This window comes from Mus caroli, chromosome 9, assembly GCF_900094665.2.
Source record: "Mus caroli chromosome 9, CAROLI_EIJ_v1.1, whole genome shotgun sequence".
Taxonomy (NCBI): Eukaryota; Metazoa; Chordata; class Mammalia; order Rodentia; family Muridae; genus Mus; species Mus caroli.
Genome location: NC_034578.1, coordinates 75558115 through 75580286, shown reverse-complemented (window position 1 = coordinate 75580286; position 22172 = coordinate 75558115). Strand labels below are relative to the sequence as shown.

The 22172-nt window shown below is 43.8% G+C and overlaps 1 protein-coding gene across 1 annotated transcript in view; it reads left to right on the top strand.

Annotated features, from left to right (window-relative positions):
• Slc17a5 (solute carrier family 17 member 5) overlaps positions 1-22172 on the top strand; it is a 42438-nt gene that overhangs the window by 6967 nt on the left and 13299 nt on the right. Inside the window, exons 2-9 of the mRNA XM_021172448.2 lie at positions 3803-3999; positions 5369-5602; positions 8042-8129; positions 11836-11922; positions 14444-14562; positions 16187-16345; positions 17774-17906; positions 20250-20397. Coding sequence (XP_021028107.1) covers positions 3803-3999; positions 5369-5602; positions 8042-8129; positions 11836-11922; positions 14444-14562; positions 16187-16345; positions 17774-17906; positions 20250-20397 — 1165 coding nt within the window. The remainder of the gene's footprint in view (positions 1-3802; positions 4000-5368; positions 5603-8041; positions 8130-11835; positions 11923-14443; positions 14563-16186; positions 16346-17773; positions 17907-20249; positions 20398-22172) is intronic.

Below are 22172 nucleotides of genomic sequence, written 5' to 3'. Positions count from 1 at the left end.
TTCATTTTCTGGAAAGACATAAACATAACCTGTGACCTCGTCAGTCACAGAATGCAGCCCGGGACGAGGCACAGGTAGCTAGGAGCTGCAAGAAGAGTCTGTATGCCACATGTAGACTTGACTTTGTCAAGTAACTCTTTTGTTTGTTTATTTCTTTATTGTTGTTACTTTTTGGGTTTTGTGGGTTTGTTTTTGGTTTTGTTTGTTTGCTTGCTTGCTTGCTTGCTTGTTTTTGAGACAGGATTTCTCTGTGTAGCCTTGGCTGACCTGTAAATAACTCTGTATACCAGGTTGACCTCAAACTCAGAGATCTGTCTGCCTCTGCCTCCCGAGTGATGGGATTAAAGGTGTGTGCTGCCACCACCCAGCATCAATTAACTATACATGTTCTTTCTAGGACTCATTACAACTAAGAAATGATAATGGTCATGCTTATATTAGCAAACATTTTAAAGAATTTTACAGTTTCTGTAATATCAATCATGTTACTAAAACCCTTACAATCCACAGGGTTAAGCTGTGGAATGGCTCAATTAAATTCTTAATTGGCAAAAATTAAAAATAAAAGGGGGTACACCCACTCAATTCCCATAGACTATGCTACAGCTAACTATGCTGACATCACTTTAGAGGATAATACTTGTCCTACTGCCCAAAAATATTTTGCCCTAAAAGAAGACACAGCCTAAAGTAAGTGTGTGGTGTGTGTGTGTGTGTGTGTGTGTGTGTGTGTGTGTGTGTGCAAATAGTTCTAGAAACTAATCAATAGTAAGGTCCCAATGTTGTTCTAACATCGGGTTCGGATCCCAGGGTGTGTTTATGTGTTTCTAAAAATGAGCGAAATCCCAGATGGCTCCCACTTTGGTGCATATGAACAAGACAGCATCCCGGAGACCATAGGACAAATGAATCATCTAAAGAGAGGTGACAAACCCATCAAGAGGAGGAGTAAGCCAAAAGCGTGGGAAAACATCAAGATGTTAGCTCATCGAGTCTAGACCAGGGAAACGACAAGGATCCAGTACAACCAACCCCAAAACGCTGCTGCTACATGGCCATTCTCCCATGCTAGTGCAGCATCCAAATGCCTTTTGGATAAAAGACACACCTGCATTAGGAGACAGTGTGATGTTACGCTGTCATGCTAAAAACTGGTTTTAGGCTTTTTTTGTTGCCAGTCCCAGGAATAGTTACTGATACACAAAGAGAGGTCTCAAAGATGGCCTGTGTGATTAGCAAAACTACTAATATTACAGCAAAAAATCCTAGCAAAAATGAATCAAGGCCAGGCGTGGTGGCGCACGCCTTTAATCCCAGCACTTGGGAGGCAGAAGCAGGCAGATTTCTGAGTTTGAGGCCAGCCTGGTCTACAAAGTGAGTTCCAGGACAGCCAGGGCTATACAGAGAAACCCTGTCTTGAAAAACCAAAAAGAAAAAAAAGAATCAAGAGATGGGTGGTTTGAGGACCACAGTTTTACAAAATAGAGCTACTATGAATGATCTGTTGCTCAAACATAAACTTGGTTACCAACAGTTTCCTGGTATGTGTTGCTTTAATGTGTCAGATTTTTCTCATAGTATTGATGGTCAAATTACTGACTTACATAAAGAGATGCATGAGCGAAATCTCTCAAGTGACTTTTGAATGGTTGTCATGGTTAAGGAGGCTTTCTCATTTGGTTCTCTGTTCATTAGTCGTGAAGTTCTCTTATGCTTGCCTATATTAATTATATGTTTGCCTATATTAATTAGACTAGCCACGGAGCCAATGTATTCAGCCACGGCCCCCGTTACAGCCACTGCTTTTTCCTTAAAATATTAGAAATGGGAAGATGTACAGGGAACAAGGCCCTTGTACTCAGAGATAAGCACGAGGGAAACTAGGAATGTTGAACACACGCAGGGTTGTCTCTTCAGCGGAAGGGGTGTATACCTGTTTTCCACCCAGAAGGCTGGGAGTGGGTGTGGTTAATAGCCTGGTGACCTGTGCTGTCTGTAGGGCCAGGCCACACCTGACTCCCAAGACTTTTGTTTATTCCAGACTCTTCCTCTCCAGACCTTTATCATGGGCATTGTTTCTCTGTCAATAGCAACTGTGCTCATGGGAGATGTCATATGTACTTTATAAATGGAGCAGAACACATATACACACACACAAAGAGAGAGAGAGAGAGAAAGTGCTCACATTTTAGAACTGAAAACCTTGAGGATGAAAAGATTGTCATCTTCATTTATTTCATCTAAGTAAGTAAACACAGGTGGCCAGAGCTAAGAGTGGACCCTGGGCCTCGCTCCTCCCTACGCTTCTGTTCGCTGTCACACCCAGCCTACATTCCCCTGTGTGTATAAAGCGCGTTTTAGAGGCTGGTGCTTGTTTGGATGAGTGCTCTGTTCCGTCACGCAAGCTTGATCTTGCTTTGAACTCAGTGTGGTGGGTATCCAGTGGGCCGGCTCTCTGCCATGCAAGCTTGTTTTACCTCGAATCACTTTCAAAGAGTATTCCAATTAATTCATAGGCACATTTTCTTTCCTTCCTAAAAATATTTCTGGCTAAATGGGTTTACAGTCACAACCATTTTCATAAGCCTGGCATCGATTTATTTTTCCTGTAACTTTTAAAACTCTGTAGTCTTGTATTTTCTGATCATTGATGGTACCTTAGACAGGTAAGTTGCCTGACCTGTATTTTTAAATGGTTGTCATTAATATTTTGAAACACTTTGCTCACCTTTACATTTTTTTAATTATTTGTTTTTATGAGTTTTGCCTGTGTGTATGTCTGTTCTCTGAGTGCATACAGTGACCATGGATGGGAGAAGAAGGCAGTGGGTTCTCCAGAACTGGAGTTTCAGACTGTTATGAGCCACACTCTGTGGGCGCTGCTCAGCTAACCCTGTCCAGTTTCAGACTGTTAAGGGCAGTCAGCGCTCTTAACCACTGAGCCATCCCTACAGCCCCTTGCTCACCTTTTAAAAACCCTTTATTTAGTGTTGGGGATGGGAGTCAGAGGTTCTTATCCACTGAGCCATCCCTACAGCCCCTTGCTCACCTTTTTTTTTTTTTTTTTTTTTTTTTTTTTTTTTTTTTTTTTTTTTTTTTTTTTTTTTTTTTTTTTTTTTTTTTTTGGTTTTTCGAGACAGGGTTTCTCTCTATAGCCCTGGCTGTCCTGGAACTCACTTTGTAGACCAGGCTGGCCTGGAACTCAGAAATCCGCCTGCCTCTGCCTCCCAAGTGCTGGGATTAAAGGTGTGCGCCACCATGCCCGGCACCTTGCTCACCTTTGAAAAACCCTTTATTTATTTAGTGTTGGGGATGGGAGTCAGAGGATAACTTTCAGAAGTCAGTTCCCCTCATCATGCTGCTCTCAGTGGCTGTCAAGCAAGCACCTTGCCACTGAGCCGTCTTGCCTGCGCTTTCTCCACCTTCCTTCCTCAGCCTCCAGACCCATATCGCGCTCACATGATAAAGGGCTATAAAGCCACAGCAACCAGGGCGTGAGGTGATACGAACAACGTGCAATAAAAGGGGGACTAGAAAAAAAATATTGCGATGGGAAAATACAATAAAGTAGCCAGGCAGTAGTGGCGAATGCCTTTAATCTCAGCACTCGGGAGGCAGAGGCAGGTGGATCTGAGTTCAAGGCCAGCCTGGTCTACAGAGTGAGTTCCAGGACAGCCAGGGCTACATAGAGAAACCCTGTCTTGAAAAACCAAACAAATGAACAAACAAATATTTTTTTAAAAATTCCTCTCGTGATTTATAGATCATATAATTTAAAGTTTTCTCTCCATCTTAATTTCAGCTCCAGTGTGCTGCTCTGCTCGGTACAACTTAGCGATTATGGCTTTCTGTGGTTTCTTCGTTCTCTATGCATTACGGGTGAACCTGAGTGTTGCGTTAGTGGACATGGTAGATTCAAATACAACTGTGACTGATAATAGAACGTCTAAGGAGTGTGCGGAACATTCTGCCCCCATAAAAGTTCACCACAATCACACAGTAAGTGCTGTTTTTAAACAAAAATGGGATATACTTAAAAACTGAAATACTTAAAAATAATGACAAATATCTGCCCTTATCAGAAAGATACCAAAATATTGGAGGGTTTGGTTTGGTTTGGTTTGGTTTGGTTTGGTTTGGTAGTCTTCTCAGGTCAGGATCTTTTTCTGTCTTCTTGGGAGTTAGTTGAACAATTAACTTAATTATAACTCATGCCCCCACATCTATTGATCTGTTTGGAAAGTAATTTTTCAGGTTCCTGAGGAGAACTTGAAGACATTTCATTGGCACATCCCAAGATTTGGTTGTTTTAAATTATTTTGGCTATCCCAGAACTCACTATGTAGACCAGACATACCACGGAGAAATGTCTGTCCCTGCCTCCCCGGGTGCTTGCATTAAAGGCGTGCACGCCACCACAACCCAGCCCAAGCCTGTGGCTCTATTTTGAACCTTCTAAGTCAAGGTTGTTCTGACACCTCGACAGTTCCTCTCATAGAACAGCATCCTAGACTGGCACACTTGATGAAGTTTATGGCTTTCGGTTCTTTATCCACTCGCTTCTGGAATCTACGTGTGGTAGCGACTCACCTACCTTCTAGTAAGCTTGTCTCTGGTCTTTGTGATGAAGCACCAGAACCAAAAATAACTTGGGAGGAAAGACTGTGCTTTCTCTTGCCGCTTACAGTACCTCATGAAGGGACATCCCATAACCTGCGCAGCTTGCTTTTCATAACCCAGGGCCATCTTTCCACAGTAGCCTAGGCCCTCCCACATCCATCATCAATCAAGAAAATGCCGTGCAGGCCGGGCGTGGTGGCGCACGCCTTTAATCCCAGCACTCGGGAGGCAGAGGCAGGCGGATTTCTGAGTTCAAGGCCAGCCTGGTCTACAAAGTGAGTTCCAGGACAGCCAGGGCTATACAGAGAAACCCTGTCTCGAAAAACCAAAAAAAAAAAAAAAAAAAAAGAAAATGCCGTGCAGACTGGCCTGTGAGCCCATCTGATGGTGGCATTTCCTTCATTGAGGTTCCCTCTTCCCAGATGACTGTATGTAGCCTATGTCAAGTTAGGGGGGTGGGGGGAAGCAACCAGCACAGTTTGCGTGCTTTGCAGTCCAAATCAGCAGTTCAAAACTTTAAAGTCAGGGGCTGGAGAGATGGTTCAGCGGTTAAGAGCACTGACTGTTCTTCTGGAGGTCCTGAGTTCAAATCCCAGCAACCACATGGTGACTCACAACCATCTGTAATGGGATCTGATGCCCTCTTCTGGTGTGTCTGAAGATAGCTACAGTGTACTTACATACATTAAATAAATAAATAAATCTTTAAAAACTTTAAAGTCAAAGGATTCTTTCTACTGCTTTACAGGGTAAAAAGTACAAGTGGGATGCAGAAACTCAAGGGTGGATTCTCGGCTCTTTTTTTTACGGCTACATCATCACCCAGATCCCTGGTGGGTACATTGCCAGCAGGGTCGGAGGGAAGCTGCTGCTGGGCCTGGGCATCTTAGGCACCTCCGTCTTCACCCTGTTCACACCGCTGGCCGCAGACTTAGGGGTGGTGACTCTCATCGTGCTTAGAGCACTGGAAGGACTGGGAGAGGTAAAACTTTGCGTTCTTGTTTTACTTCTTTTTTTTTTTTTTAAGATTTATTTATGTTATGTGAAGCTACCTTCAGACAAACTAGAAAAGGGTACCAGATCCCATTACAGGTGGTTGTGAGCCACCTTGTGGTTGGTGGGATTTGAACTCAGGACCTTTGGAAGAGCAGCCAGTGCTCTTAACTACTGAACCATCTCTCCAGTCCTTTCTTCTTATTCTTTATCTCATCTTCCCTCCTGTTCTAAGTGTTCTTTTAAAAATTTATTTTTATTTGATATGTATGTATGTGTATACACACACACACAAAAACACACACACATGTACAATGTGAGTGCAGATTCCTGCACAAGCCAGAAGAAGGCGTCAGATCTCCTGGAACTGGGTTAACAGTGGTTGTGAGCATCCAAGTGAGTGTTAGAAAGCAAACCTTTGTCCTTAACCACTGAGCCATCTTCTCCAGCCCAGAAAACATTTTCTAACGGAGACAGTACCTCATGCTTCAGAAGACAAGAGAAATAACCCTCTGTCACAGTGGCTAAGATGGCCCATACTTACCATACATACACACATTTTGGCTTGTGAGCCGCCACCATATGGATGCTGGAATTGAACCCAAGTCCTGCAAGTGTCTTAACTTCTGAGCCATCTCTCCAGCTCCTCTGTTGGCAAACCATGTTAAATTGCCTTATTTTACTAAGTTTGTTATTATGTATGGAACTCCCTCTTTATCATTAGTTCATAGTTTTCTGGTCTTCTAACCTAGAATTTATGATTCTATCTAACTATAACATGATTTTATCTAACTATACCAACTTACTTCTAGAATTTTTTTTTAATGTTGATGGAAATAAGTCAATGAAAAACCAACTTACAGAGTTCCAAGTTCTTTTACTTTTTGCTTATTTTTTATTTTTATTTTATGGACATTGGTGATTTGACTGCATATATATCTGTGTGAGGGCGTCAGATTCCCTGAAACAGGAGTTACAGAGCTGCCATGTGGGTGCTGAGAATTGCACCTGGGCCCTCTGGAAGAGCAGCCAGTGCTCTTAACCGCCGAGCCATCTCTCCAGGCCCCTAGAATTCTTCTAAGCTTTTATGCCATGAGAAATATTACTATTTCTTTGTATGCCCTTCATCATTTTTCTCTTACTTAATTTTGTTTCTGTGGTGGGAATCGAACCCAGGGCCCTGCACACACTGCAAATATTCTCTAAGACTAACCCACAGCCTATTTAGAAATCGCTTCATTTTTCTCTTTCTTTTCCTCTCTGTGCCTCTTCTGTATCTCTCCATCATAAATGAATGGATGATGGTCTTAGCGAATGGTCTCCAGGCTAAAGTGATGGATGCTCAGTGATTAAGAGCCTTTAACTCGGCCGGGCGTGGTGGCGCACGCCTTTAATCCCAGCACTTGGGAGGCAGAGGCAGGCGGATCTCTGAGTTCGAGGCCAGCCTGGTCTACAAAGTGAGTTCCAGGACAGCCAGGGCTACACAGAGAAACCCTGTCTCGAAAAACCAAAAAAATAAAAATAAAAAAAAATAAAAAAAAAAAAGAGCCTTTAACTCGAGCACACGGTAGCCACCAGGTCTGGCCCAGCTTATGGAGCTCTGGTAGGTAGCGTCATACAGTAGTGCACTGGAAAGAACACTGGCGTGAAGACATTAGCTTCTGACCAGCAGTGCCACTGTCACAGAAAAGCATTAGGTAAACCCTGACAGCTCGGCCTCAGTTTCTTCATTTTAATAACTGAGACTTAAGTACCTGTGCACCCTCAGTCACAGGAATCGTACAGTTTATATGTGGTGAAATTTGCTAGGAGGCTTGAGAGATTCCAAGACTTAATATTTTATTTTATATTATTTTATTTTATTTTATTTTATGAGACAGGATCTCTCTGTGTAGCCCTGGCTGTCCTGGAACTCACTCTGTAGACCAGGCTGGCCTCGAACTCAAAGATCCACCTGCCTCCCAAGTGCTGGGATTAAAGGCACGCACCACCACCTTCCAACTTAAAGTTTTGTTAGTAGTTTGTGTGTTCTTATTCCATCCTAGTCCTCACAGAAGTCTATTAAATAATTCCTTCCAGGTTATAAAATAAGTACTATGGGCCCCTCTGTCCCCGTCTTCTTTTTCTTCTTACCTAAATGCAGTATATTGATTTGTTGTTGCTCTTGTATCTCTTTGCTGAGCTATTCTCATGGGGTAGTCCTTGTCCTCAGTTGTTTAACGCTGCAGTCTGTTCTTCCTACTGCTGACACAGAGGGCCACTGCACTTTTTAATAGAATTTAAATTGTGTTTGTACTTAGTCTCTCATCTTCCACCATGTTTTCTGTACATACCACACTCCCCGTCCATAAAGATAGGTCAGCAACTTTTATCTTTTCTGTCTGATTTTGAAGCTGCCTTGTATTTCATCAGAAATATCCACCCCCAGGGTGTTACGTTTCCAGCTATGCACGCCATGTGGTCTTCCTGGGCTCCCCCTCTGGAAAGAAGCAAGCTTCTTACCATTTCCTATGCGGGTAAGATAATGATCCTTATAAAACTTTGGTATAATTCAATACATGTGCCCCAGCCTTGGGAAGCGTGCCTGAGTGCCAGAGTCACATGGGGTAGATAGTGTGGATGCCTCTTCCTGGGAGAAAGAATCTTTTAAGGGGGCATCTTTACCATCACTTTTCCTCTTTGGCTCCAAAACAGAATCATGTGCAGTGATTGGTGAATGCTATTTTCTCTTGCTGCTGTCATTTAATCAAAATATGCTGTCTTTTCAAATGTCACTATTTATAAAATAGTTCAGTAGCTGGAAAAAAATTATTGGTTTTGTTCTTTTTGTGATTTGTTGTTGGTTGGTTGGTTGGTTGGTTGGTTGGTTGGTTTGGTTTTTTTGTTGTTGTTGTTGGCCCTTGTGGAACTTGCTATGTAAACCAATCTACCCTTGATTTCAGAGGAATGTGCCTGATTCTGGGACTAAAGGCATGTACCCCCATGCCCAGCAGGGTTTATTTTATTAATTTTGGGTATGTGTGTGTGTTTGTGTGTGTGTGTGTGCATGAGTCACAAGCAGTTTTGAGCTGCCTGATGTGGACACTAGGAGTTCAACAGTATGTGATCTTAAGAGTGTGTGTGTGTGTGTGTGTGTGTGTGTGTGTGTGTGTGTGTGTTGTGTATGTCTGAGTGTGTGTGCTGTTGCATGCATGGAGACACCCCTAGAGGACAGATGAGAGTGTGGGATCTCCTGGGGCTAGACTACGAGTGGATGTGAGCCACCTGATGTGGAGGCGGAAGTGGTTGGGACTTGGCTCAAGACACCTGAGATCAAGTTCCTAGCACAAAGGAGATTTATTTACCCTAGAGGGGAGGGAATAAGAGACAAAGACAGGAGATAAAGGATGAGGGAGAAAGGGAAAGGAACAAGGGGGATGAAGGGATATTTGTCCTGGAGAACAAAGCACTGCCCCTAGATAGAGAGGAGACAGAGGTGGCACATTAGGCAAATGGTGGTTTATAAAGGTACAGAGGAACCCCGAGTTAGGATGAGGTCTTTTGTTTTGGCTGGACAGGTGAAAATGGCCAAAGGGAGCTTTTGATGGCTGAACTTCTAATAGTTTGATAGCTAGAAGTTGGCAGTCGGCCTCAGGAGGAGGAAGTGGCCAAAGAAGGGAACGGACCTTGGTGGGTACCTTTAGGAATAACCTAACAGTGTTCAGCAAGGCAGAGGGAATGGGGGAAGGACCCAGAACTGTGTTTGCCATGCTCAGGTGCTGGGAAGCAAATCTGGGCCTCCGCAAGAGCGGCAGCAAATGCTCTTAACTGCTGAGCCATCTCTCCGGCCCCTTTAGTCGTGATTTCTAGCTTGACTGTGCAATAGACACATTATTACTCTCATCTCTTCCCTCCGTGCGTCTCTGTCCTGTGCATTTGTTCTCATTTAGAACTGCAAGGGAGATAACATGAGCTTTTTTTTTTTTTTTTTTTTGGTTTTTTCGAGACAGGGTTCTCTGTATAGCCCTGGCTGTCCTGGAACTCACTCTATAGACCAGGCTGGCCTCGAACTCAGAAATCCGCCTGCCTCTGCCTCCGGAGTGCTGGGATTAAAGGCGTGCGCCACCACGCCCGGCAACATGAGCTTTTTGTGTAAATTATAATGTTACTAATTGTGTAAGAAATACTTGTTTGATTTCCATTGACTGAGTGGGAAATTTTCCACCTGACTAATCTTAAATACAGTGGTTAATTTTTTTTTTCAAGACAGTGTTTCTCTTTGTAGCCCTGTCTATCCTGGGAACACTCTATAGACCAAGCTAGCCTCAAACTCAGAGATTCACCTGCCTCTGCCTCCCAAGTGCTGGGATTAAAGGCGTGCGCCCCCACCGCCTGGTAGAGTGGTTAAAAGAGATTTGTCTGCAGTGATTTTTAAGCCAGAGTCAAAAGGGTAAAAACAAACTAGCCGTGGACTGGGGGTGTAACTCCACTGGGTGATCACTTGCCAGGTGTGAGGCCCTGGGTTCGATCCCCAGGCACAGCACAAACCAGGCCTCAGTGGTGCACGCACTCCTGTGAGCCCAGCCCTTGGGAGGCCAAGGCAAGAGGATGTGTTGTTGGCTTAGCAGCAGCTACATAGTGAGTTTGAGGGCAAAGGTTACAAGATCTTAGAGGGCATCAGTCCCCATTACAGTTCCCGTTAGTGGTTGCTGGGAATTGAACTCAGAACCTCTGGAAGAGTCAGTGCTCTTAATCCCTGAGCCATCTCTCCAGCCCAGGTTACAGGTTCTTAACCAAGTGAAAGACATTCCGTTTATAATCTAAAGGCCTCTCTTTTCTGGCAGTACTGAGAGTGACACGAGAAGTCTGATGGGAAACTCAAGAGTAGGTGCTGCTCACTGGGCTGCCTCTCCCGGGTCGGATGCTGGCGCTCTTGACAGCCCTGCTCCATCTTGGCCCTGGCACACAGCGCCTTTCATACTTCTCAGGCTTTATCTCTGGCCCTTCCTTTTACCTCAGTGAAGATCCCGGAACCATTGTCCACTTTCCTGTTTTCAGCCCTTGGTCCTTCCTCTCACTGCTTCCTGCTCTGGCTCTGTTTGGCTTTGTTTTTGCATTTGGTTTTTGTTTGTTTGTTTGGTTGGTTGGTTGATTGGTTGGTTGGTTGTTGTTGTTTTTGTTGTTGTTGTTGTTGTTGAGACACCACTGCCCCTGATTCCTGGGTGCTGGGAATGATGATATCCACCCCCTCACCCAGCTACCCTACTTCCTCATTGTCTTTCTTTCTTAGCCACTAGGACTGAATCTTGACCATCTTTTCAAAATCCATACATCTTGCCTTTGCTTGGGGAGGTCAGAAGTAACTCTCATATTTGAGCTCTGGATGGATCTCTGGTTCTTCCTAATTTGGAATAGCCATTGGTTTATATCTGTCTCCTGCCTATGACATGGGATTAGAAATAGTGTCTAAGCCAGGTTACAGTAATATGAATCTGTAATTCCAGTACTTCAGAACTGGAGGCCAGAAGATTAGGAGTTCAAGGTCATCCTTAGCTACATATGGAGATCAGGGCTACCCTAGGCTTCATGAGACCCATCTTAAAAAGTAAATAACTGCTATCTAGCCAAGCAGGGTAGTTCGAGCCCATAATCCCAGCACCTGGAAAGCAGATTCTGTAAATCTGAGGAAAGCCTGAGCTACATAGTGAGTTCAGGACCACCGGGGCTACAGGGTATAATCCTGTCCCGACTAAAAAGAGAAAAAACATGTATATACAGACTATCATTTAGCTCTCACTCACTTAACTAAAATGTCTTGCATGGTTAAAATGTATTGTTTTGTTTATAAAACAATTGTTTATAATATATAAAATTATGAAAAGCCTCATTCTTATTTCAATAAGCATGCCCATACCCGCTGGCCTCCTGCATCAGCCTCTCTAGTGCTGGGATTCCAGCATGCACCACATGCTTGGCTCTCATACCAAGCGGCATCTTATAGTCCTCAGTATCTGCATAGTTGAAAATGTGTATGTATATGTATATGATGTATATGCTTTACATTGTCTAGAACATGATCCTATAGGCGTGCTGGACTGTCTATTCACATGTAGCTGCTTCTGATTCCATAGCTCCTTCTGGTCTATGTCCACCGTTTCTGTCCTCCTTAAATGGTAGCCCTCCCCACCCCACCCCCGGGTTCACCTTTCCCCAAGGCTTACAGAGTCTTCTGTGTTGATCTAGGAGCACAGCTTGGAACAGTGATCTCCCTTCCTCTTTCCGGAATAATATGCTACTATATGAACTGGACTTACGTCTTCTATCTTTTTGGTAAGTAAATAAGTCTTCAAATTATAACATAAATTAAAAATGTAACAGTAGTTGGTTGCATTTAAATGTGATTCTGTCTCCCAGCTTCCTAACTAAAAGAATTTCATAACTGAGCATGGGGGGTTGTAAATCTTTAGTAAAAGATTTCTGAACACACACTGACTAAACAGTAATTCAGAGTCAAGCACATAAGGAGTCTGTGGTCCTTCTGGCAGCCCAGGGTGTGACATGTGACTTTGCTGCAGCCTGGGTGCTGCTGACTGCGTGCACTTTGGGTTCGCATGCTGCCACAGAAGCCTGAAACACATCAGCTCAGAGTCAAGAGCATCGTATACTATAAACTGAAATGTGTTCACTATCCGTGCAAAAGTGTTCTGCTGTTCTAGAAACGGAATTGTTTTACTATAGAAAGCAAAAGACAGTATCCCCTACTGTCATTCTTCAGCTTGTCAGTATCAAATTAGTGTATCTTTGGGTTGGATCGGAGTGTGTGATTTTAAAAATTAGTGTTTGAGCTGGGCAGTGGTGATGCATGCCTTTAATCCCAGCACTGGGGTGGTAGAGACAGATGGATCTCTGAGTTTGAGGACAGCCTGGTCTACAGTTTCAGGACAGCCACAACTACACAGAGAAACCCTATCTCGGAAAAAAAAAAAAATTACTGATTGAATTGCTGGATTGGGATTCATGAGAAAGAATCTTTCGCTGAGTTTTTGGCTCAGGCTGAGAGGAGAATTTCCGAGAATTGAAATGACCCTAAACACGTTCTACCGTTTTGTACCACCCATGTATACAAAGTGCTGTTCTCAGAACAAACCGTCACAAGACGAAAGTCAACCCTGAAAAGGCTTGAGGATGCTGAGCGCACTCTTTAGTGTGAAGCAGTCATCCAGTATTTAAAGTTCTATGTAAGAACAAACACATCTGTCTCAGTGTGCAGATCAGCTTCTGGCTCTCCTAAGTAGGCACATCCTTGTAACAATGAATAACAAAGAACTTAAAGTTTCTTTCATTTGTTGCTAGTAAATATTTGATTAGCCTTATGATTTTATGTACCTATATACACGGAGTTGTGTAAAAAATTCTCGATAGAAAAGGCTTAAGAAGTGCTACTCTAAGCCAGGCAGTGGTAGCACACACCTTTAATCTCACTGCTTAGGAGGCAGAGGCAGATGGATCTCTGAGTTTGAAGCCAGCATGGTTTACAGGACAACCAAAGGTAAAAAAGAAAAAACAAAACAAGCAAAAACAACAGGGAAAAAAAAAAGCCTTAAGCCCTATTCTAACTCACTGAAGGAAACATTGTCGAATCACAGTGTTCTGAAAAGGAGAAAACCTGTTTCCCAGGCTGTTATGGCTGACGGGATCAGCCCAGTGTGACCTGCTGGCTTTGGAATTGGCTTCTTTAGAAACTGCTGTTGAGTCCTGGCCTTTAGCGTCACATTGTGACAAGTTCTTCTCTGGGGGTTATGAAAATGTGTGTTTTGAAAATACTTTCTCTTAAGCAAAATAGGCTGTTGTCTCTCCCTGAGGAGGTTAACTTTTTTCCTTTCCTTTAGTATGAAGGCATTCATTTCTTAAATTGATTGTCAGGATCATGCATATTCTTAATAAATTACATTATTACACAGGTATTTTCTACAGAAAATGGACTTTAAAAATGAATGAAACAGACATCTGGGTGGATAGATAGATATAGATATAGGTGGAGGCGGGGGTCCTTTGTGTGTTTTGCTGTTTTTGTTTGTTTTGTTTTGAGACAAGGTTTCTCTCTTCGGCCCTGGCTGTCCTGAAACTTGCTCCGTAGACCAGGCTGGCCTCAGACTCCCAAAGTGATGGGATTAAAGGAGTGTGCCACTACCTCTCAGCTAGAATCTCATTCTTAAGAGATTTTTCTTGTCCATAATAGACAATCCATTAGAGACAAAATGAAAATTTAATATTTGGATGTCACAGCATGGGAAGAGATGGGAATTAAGACTATTAATTGTCACAGGTTTTCCTTTCTGGTTATGAATATGTCCTGGAATTAATTATATTAGCACAATGAAATAAATATTAAAAATTTTTACTGAGCCAAGATGGCCATGGTGGCGCTTGGGAGACTGGGAAACTAAAGCAGGAAGATTTAAACAAAACAAAAATCTGTAGGCCCTTATAAGTCCGTCTGTCTGCAGACCCTGATCAGCTGAGTCTTGGATTCATTTCATTAGAGAGTATTTGAAGCTGTGCATGGTCACACATATCTGTGATCCTAACAGTTGAAGCAGGAGAATTACCTAGAGTTTAGTCTGAGCTTCATGTTGAATACCTAGCCAGCCAGAACTACCTAGCAAAACCCTGTGTGGAACCATTCCCCCACGTGCATAGAGAGTAATAGTTACTGTTCCACTAAAGAGCTGAAGCTTGAAACTAAATCTAATTTTACATTACATTTATAGATCTGTAATCTTTTCAAGATGGGTACAAAATGCTGCTGATATATTCAAATTGCATTTAACTGTTATCTTTCTATTCTAAGGTATAGTTGGAATTGTCTGGTTTATCTTATGGATGTGGATAGTCAGTGATACACCAGAAACTCACAAGACAATCTCCCATTATGAAAAAGAATACATTGCTTCATCATTAAAAAATCAGGTAAGGACTCTGGCACATTTTAAAAATTGATATAACAGGGCCGGAGAGATGGCTCGGCAGTTAAGAACACTGACTGCTCTTCCAAAGGTCCTGAGTTCAATTCCCAGCAGCCACATGGTGGCTCACAGCCATCTGTAATGGAATCCAATGTCCTCTTCTGGTGTATCTGAAGAGAGTAACAGTGTACTCATATACATAAAATAAATAAGTCTTTAAAAAAAAAATATTGCTGGGCGGTGGTGGCACATGCCTTTAATCCCAGCACTCAGGAGGCAGAGGCAGGCGGATTTCTGAGTTCGAGGCCAGCCTGGTCTACAAAGTGAGTTCCAGGACAGCCAGGGCTACACAGAGAAACCCTGTCTCGAAAAAAACAAAACAAAAAACCTGACATAACAGTTTTTGAAATAGATCTTTCTGTTGTTCATGTCTTAGGCGGTTAGGATGAGCGAAGGCAATGAGGATCTACAGTACTGCTGAGGAAGTGCAGTTCTTTCTGAACTAAACTCATTTCTTCTCAAGGCCATCCTGGGAACTAAGGGTGGGGCTCAGTGAGTGGAGTCCTTGTGAGTAGTCAGGCACTAACTGAGCACAGACGGACAAAGAGGGTGCCATTATTAACCCCCTTGAATTGGGGAATTCTACCACATGTGACAAACCCATACTCCAGGGCCAACCCATTTATTAAATAGTAGTAGTTTAATGTCTGTTTTAGAATTAAAATGAGTATAAATAGATATCCTCATGTCTTTTTAAATTAAGAATTATTTTTATATTTCTAAATTGTCTGTGTGTCACTCTGTGCATGAGAATGGAGTTGCCCTCCAAGGCCAGAGGTGTCGGGTCCCTGGGAGTTACAGAAGGATATAAGCCACCCATTGTGGATTCTGGGGCCAAACTCAGGGCCTCTGCAAGAGAAGTGTGCACTGTCAACGGCTAAACCTTTTCTCCTGCCTCGTCACATGGCTTTCTTTGACCCAGCGCATTATCTCAGATACCTCTGCTCTGAAGGCCATGTCACCATCACTGGCTGCATATAAGACCCTCAGCTGGTTTCACTCTCTGTTCCTGCTTCTTTCCCTGAGATGCTGACACTGCCCAGGCTAGACTCAAACTCTGAGCTCACATCACCCTCCAGCTGAAACCCCATGGTTATCTGAGGCTACAGGTGTGGAGCACCACACCCTGCATGCACAGTTCCTATAAACCATTTTAATATAATGGAGACTGGATAATGAAAAACAGATCCTGATAAGTCCTTCCAGTCTCTTCACTTTTCCTTCCTGTCAGCCTCCAGCTGTGATAATGACACCGTTCTCTATTTTACCGAAGCACTGATGTATCAGGTGGCTCAGACGCGTGTAGCTTTGGTGACATTGATAATTCTACTGTACGTATGTTCTCCTCTGATCAGTCAAAGATTCTTTAGTTAATATGTTTAATGAAACAACTAAAACTGGTTAATTATTTTGCTACTTAGCATTTCACAGAGTTGATATTCAGATCTAGAATGCACAACTGGATTCGGTGTTGTGTGCTCTAGTCTGAGTTTTAGCCAATGGTGTGTGTGGTTAAGTGTTAGCAGAGCTAACTTAGTTAGCGTCTCCTAATTTGACCTTCCCTTCAGCTTTCTTCGCAGAAGGTGGTGCCGTGGGGGTCCATCTTGAAGTCACTGCCACTTTGGGCAATTGTAGTAGCACATTTCTCCTACAACTGGACTTTTTACACCTTATTGACGTTATTGCCGACGTATATGAAGGAAATCCTAAGGTTCAACGTTCAAGAGGTAAAGAGGAAATAGCTATCCGCTCTAGAATGCATGGTCAGAGCCACACCCACAATTCCCTTTTACCTTTATCAAATTCAGTCATTTTTTTTCTGTGCTGGCTAAATTTTATGTCTGCTTGTCTTGTCACAAACTAAGTCATTTGAGAGGCGAGAACCTCCATTGAGAGCAACACCCGACCACCACCATGGAGCCGGCCAGTAAGCAGCTCCTGCTTGCAGGGTCCCGCCTGGCGTGAGCTCCTGCCTGAGCTTCCCTGAGTAGACTGTGATTCATGATAAGGCCAGTAAGCCCTGTCCACTCCGAGTGGCTTCTGGTCTTGGTGCTTCATTCCAGCAGTAGTGAGCCTGATTTAAGACCTTTGTGTCTTCTGTGTTCTGATGAACTAATTTTTTTTTTTTTTTTTTGGTTTTTTCTGTTGTTTGTTTTTTCTCTTTGATTTGTTGGGTGGGGGGGGGGTTGTTTATTTCTTTTTTGAGACAGGGTTTCTCTTTGTAGCTCTGGCTCTCCAGGAACTCACACGGTAGACCAGGATGGCCTTGAACTCCCATCCCCCACCCTACCCTACCCTACGCCTGTGTGTGTGTGTGTGTGTGTGTGTGTCTGAGAGAGAGAGAGAGAGAGAGAGAGAGAGAGAGAGAGACACCCTGAGACCCTATCTCACTGAGTGAGGATAGGATTGGAAAATAAATCTGTAGCTGAATAGAAATGCAGTTGTTCAAACTGACTCTCTTTTCCTTAAAAGTCAGCGTATTCATGAAACACATGAGCTGTCCTTTGCTCACAGTAGGGCTGATTCTGAGAAGTTTGTGTGTAAAATTGTATTTTAAAACTTTAAAGTAGGGCTGGCGAGATGGCTCAGCAGGTAAGAGCACTGACTGCTCTTCCAAAGATCCTGAGTTCAATTCCCAGCAACCACATGGTGGCTCACAGCCATCTGTAATGAGATCTGACGCCCTCTTCTGGTTTGTCTGAAGACAGCTACAGTGTACTTACATATAGTAAATACATAAATCTTTAAAAAAAAAACTTTAAAGTAGCTAGATGTGGTGGCGCATTCCTTTAATCCCAGCACTCAGGAGGCAGGTGGGTCTCTGTGAGTTTGAGGCCAGCCTGGTCTTCAGAGTGAGGTCCAGGACAGACAGAGCTACACAGAGAAACCCTGTCTTGAAAAACAAAGACAAACAAACAAACAAACAAAGGTAACACCCAGGAGGACCTGGAGCAGGTGGTATGTTTCCCATGAGGCTGCTGTCACAGGGATGAGTCGGACTGAGTGCCATGATTGCAGCTGATGCTAATCATATATGTGTCATATGTGGACATCGCCACATTGCTCCACTAGGTCTGCTATTTTCAAGAAGTCAGGGTTGACTAAGACTCCTATGTTCTATCATAATTAATCCTGGGTCTCCTTCCCTCTTCCAGAATGGGTTTTTATCTGCATTGCCTTATTTTGGCTGTTGGTTATGCATGATCCTCTGTGGTCAAGCCGCTGACTATTTAAGGGTCAAGTGGAACTTTTCAACTATAAGCGTTCGGAGAATTTTTAGCCTCGTAGGTAAGTGAGATAAACCAAGTTTTCTTTTGTTTCCCAGTTGTACACATAACACTCTAAACCCCTTTGTCTCTGATCATGAAAATGGGAGGTTTTCCCACACACAACCAGCTTTGCAGCATACAAGCTATGTGAAACAGCTAAGTCTCACAAGACTGCCCTCTTCCCGTGGCCTGTCCTTGGGCTCAGTTAATTTGCTAGACTGACTCACAGAACTCAGGGCACAGACTTTATTTCTGACTGTTCATTTATTATAGAGGATGTTACAGGGGGAACAGAGAAATAGCCAGATAGAAAAATCCTTCGGGCAAGGTCTATAGAAAGGGCAATGGAGCCACCTCCCTCCAGAGGTTCCCCATCTGCCAGAGACACCACGAGGAGCTGTGCTGCTCGCAAGCTCACCTAGAGCTCATCCACATCCTCTGGTTGTGTTGTTAGTTGGTTATTTTTTTTTTTAAAGATTTATTTATTTATTATATGTAAGTACACTGTAGCTGTCTTCAGACACTCCAGAAGAGGGCGCCAGGTCTCGTTACGGATGGTTGTGAGCCACCATGTGGTTGCTGGGATTTGAACTCCTGACCTTCGGAAGAGCAGTCGGGTGCTCTTACCCACTGAGCCATCTCACCAGCCCTATTAGTTGGTTATTGGTTGGTGGGTTTGTTGTCACAAAATCTGACCATGTGGCCAGGCTGCTGGGGAACTTGCTGTATAGCTTAGGCAGCCTGGAACCCAAAGTCATCCTCCTGCCTCACTGCCCTGAGTGACTGAGTTACAAGCATGGCTACTCGGTAGCTCAGTTGCTTGTCTCCAAGACAGATTCCCCATGCTATGCTACCTGGGTTTGGCCTCAAAACTCACCCCTTTCCTGCTCCGACTGTCGAGAGCTGGGATTACAGACCTGGACCACTACACCCAAGCCAAACCTTTTCCTTTTGAGATGCTCAGGAGGCTTCATTATGTCAGCAGGACTGAGTAAATCATTGGTCATTGTGGTCCTCTCAACCTCAGGCCCACCTTTATCTCCTCCGCAGCGACCTTTGCCTTTTTGATAGCCAGTCAGTGTAGTACATACTGTAGTCCCGATGCTGGGGAAGCTGAGGCCAGAGAATCATTTGAGACCTGGAATTTGAAGCCAGGGTAACATAATGAGACTCCATCTCCAAGAAGAAAAAGAAATTGAGAGGCAGGCCTGGTGATCCCAGCCCTTGAGAAGTAGAGCCAGGAGCATCAGAAATTCAGATAAATGTAGATTTGGGACCCAGAGAACTGGCTGCTGTTACTGAGAACACAGGTTCAGTGCCCAGCACCCACACGGCAGCTCACAGCTGTCTGTAACTACAGCTGCTTGGGATCTGATGTCCCCCTCTAGCTGCACAGGCACTAGACATGCATGTGTGCACAGGCTTACATGCAAGTAAAACACCCATACACATAAAATAAACCTTTTTTTTTAAACTATATGATGAAAAGACCCATTCCAGGTAAAGTCTTCAAACACCTGCCGAGCACCCACTACAGGAGTTCCCATCCCATCCTGTCCAATACTGCTCTGACTTTGGTCATCTGTAAAGGAAATCATTTCTCTTTGGGTTCAATCTGATATGTTTTCTTCCGTGGACCTGCTGTGTGTAATAGTATGCATTTTGTTACCAACTCCTAGAACCAAGATGGATCTGATTTCTAACTACATCCAACAAAGTTTATTATTTGTGTACTATTTGTGTGTCTATCTGCGTGTGTGTGCGCGCGTGTGTGCGTGCATGTGTGCGTGTGTGTGTGTGCGTGTGCATGTGTGTGCATGTGCGTGTGTGTGTGTGTGTGCCACTGCAGAAGCCACTGGATCACCCTGGAGCTGGGAGTTACAGATGGTTGTGAGCCACCCAACCTGAGTGCTAGGAACCAAACTTAGGTCCTCTGGAAGAGCAGGAAGCACTCTTAGCCACTGAGACCTCTCTCCAGCCTCCAGTGGAGTTTATTGTATAATTTGTTTACTTTGATGATATGAATTTTAGTCGCAGTGTGCATCAGCTGTTGCTTCTCCCTTCCGCCCTGTTTTCCAGTCTTTCTGTCTTTGGTGGTCAGCTCTGTAGATGTAGGCTGAGTTCTCATCACATGCAGATTGAATAGCACGGCAGGGGGAGGGTTTCCTTTTCTTATTACAGGAGTTGTATCCTGTATTTCCTGCCAGGCTTTCTAGTGATGCAATGAAGACGCTTCGGTCTTCCAGGCAGTTCCGTGTTTGTACAGTAGGTGGCAGCACTGTCCAGTTCAGGGTTATGCACTTTTAAACTGAGCAACTACCGTAATGGCGCTTCTTTTTCTCCTACAACTTTGTAACTCCAGGAATGGTTGGCCCTGCGGTTTTCCTAGTCGCGGCTGGATTTATAGGCTGTGACTATTCCTTGGCCGTTGCGTTCCTAACCATATCCACGACGCTGGGAGGCTTCGCCTCTTCTGGATTTAGCATCAACCATCTGGATATCGCTCCTTCGTGAGTACAGATACAGAGGTTTGCTGGGAATGGCTGCGATTTTCGTTTCTTACAGTCATAATAAAACATAGATAACGTAAAACACGCTACTGTTTGCAGCCATTACCACCTGCAGTCTCTCAGCTTTTACATCTCTGCAGTTGGAATTCTGTGTCCCTTAAACCAGCGCTAATGCCACTTTTCCCGTTCCCACATCCTGGCAGCCACCATTCTTAGTTCTGCTTTCCGTGACTTTGACTGCTAGAGGAATTTTTGCTGGATTTCAGTTTACACAGCCAGTAAATTTTCAAACCATGAACTGCCACCATAGGGTTCTCCTGCACACAGAAGTGTGGCTGACGTGGGTCTGTCCCAGCTAGAATAGGCACTGTGATAGCCCATCCTCAGAACAGTCACCAAGCCTGGCACCTAGGTTGCCTTACCGCACAGATGAGTAACAGAGCCATCTTTGTCAGAGACAAAGCTGAGACCTCAGTTCAGCTTGGTAGGATGCTGGTCTAGCAGTCAGGAAGCTATGGATTCAGTCACCAATACTACATAAGCTGAGCGCTGCAGCACTCACCTGCATCTCCAGAATTTGGAAGATGAAAACAGGAGAATCAGGAGTTCAGGGCCAGTCTAGGACAGAAGAGACCATGTATCAAATAAACAGACAAATAAAATGGAGCCAGCAAGATGGACGCTTTAGGGTAAAATTATATACATATATATATGTGTGTGTATATATATATTTTTTTTTTCCTTTATGAATCAAGGAAGTGGAGGCAGGAGGAACAAAATGCCAGGCTCAGCCTTGGCTGCAGCTCAAGGCCAGCGGCACCCATAAGAGACCCTGTCTCAAAAAACAAACAAACCAACAATTATAAAAGAGTGGAGCCATTGTCTTGCCCAGTTGGCATTTAGCACGTTACCTGTCTGTGAACACGGGTGTCCAGTACGCGGCTGCTTCCAGTCTCTTACATAAACATCCTCTTGTTTGTCCTCAGAGGTCCAGTGAGGTGGGCGGGGGCTCTTGACTTACTATATAGAAACTCAAGTTCAGGGGAATTAAGTGTCTTCCACCACACAGCTAACTAATGCTAGATCCATAATCCATAATCCATAATCTGGACCTAAAATTCTTACTTCAAGCCCAGACAGGTTTTTATATCTTCCTCTCTGGAAACATTCTCTGAGCCATGGAGCTCTGTTTTTCCAGCTAGGATAAAGAGGGACTAGACTGAGCACCTCTCCTCGGAAGATTTGGGGAACTTAACTTATAAGAAGTAATGGATATCTATTTAATTTAGGAGAAATTGCGAAGTAGGTTTTTTGGTTTTTGTTTTTTTTTTTTAACCTTTGAAATATCCCAGACTAGCACCTAACCAGATGTTAGAGCCCTCTGAGTCCTGTGAACACACTAAGACAAGCCCTTGTCCACAGCTCTCAGAGAGATCCTGACCAGGCCTTACTAGGTCTGGTGGCATACTTCTATAATCCTGACATCATGGAGGCTGAGGCAGGAGGATCACAGAAAGTTCAAAGCCGGCCTAGGCTACATATTGATTAAGGAAAGAATCTGAACAGACCTTTGAAATTAATCTGCTCATATGAAAAAAAATACAATAATATGAAACAAGCCGTGCAGTGGTGGCACACACTTGGGAGGCAGAGGCAGGCGAATTTCTGAGTTCAAGGCCAGCCTGGTCTACAGAGTGAGTTCTAGGACAGCCAGGACTACACAGAGAAACACTGTCTCGAAAAACCAAAAAAAGATATGCATCAAGATTGGGGTT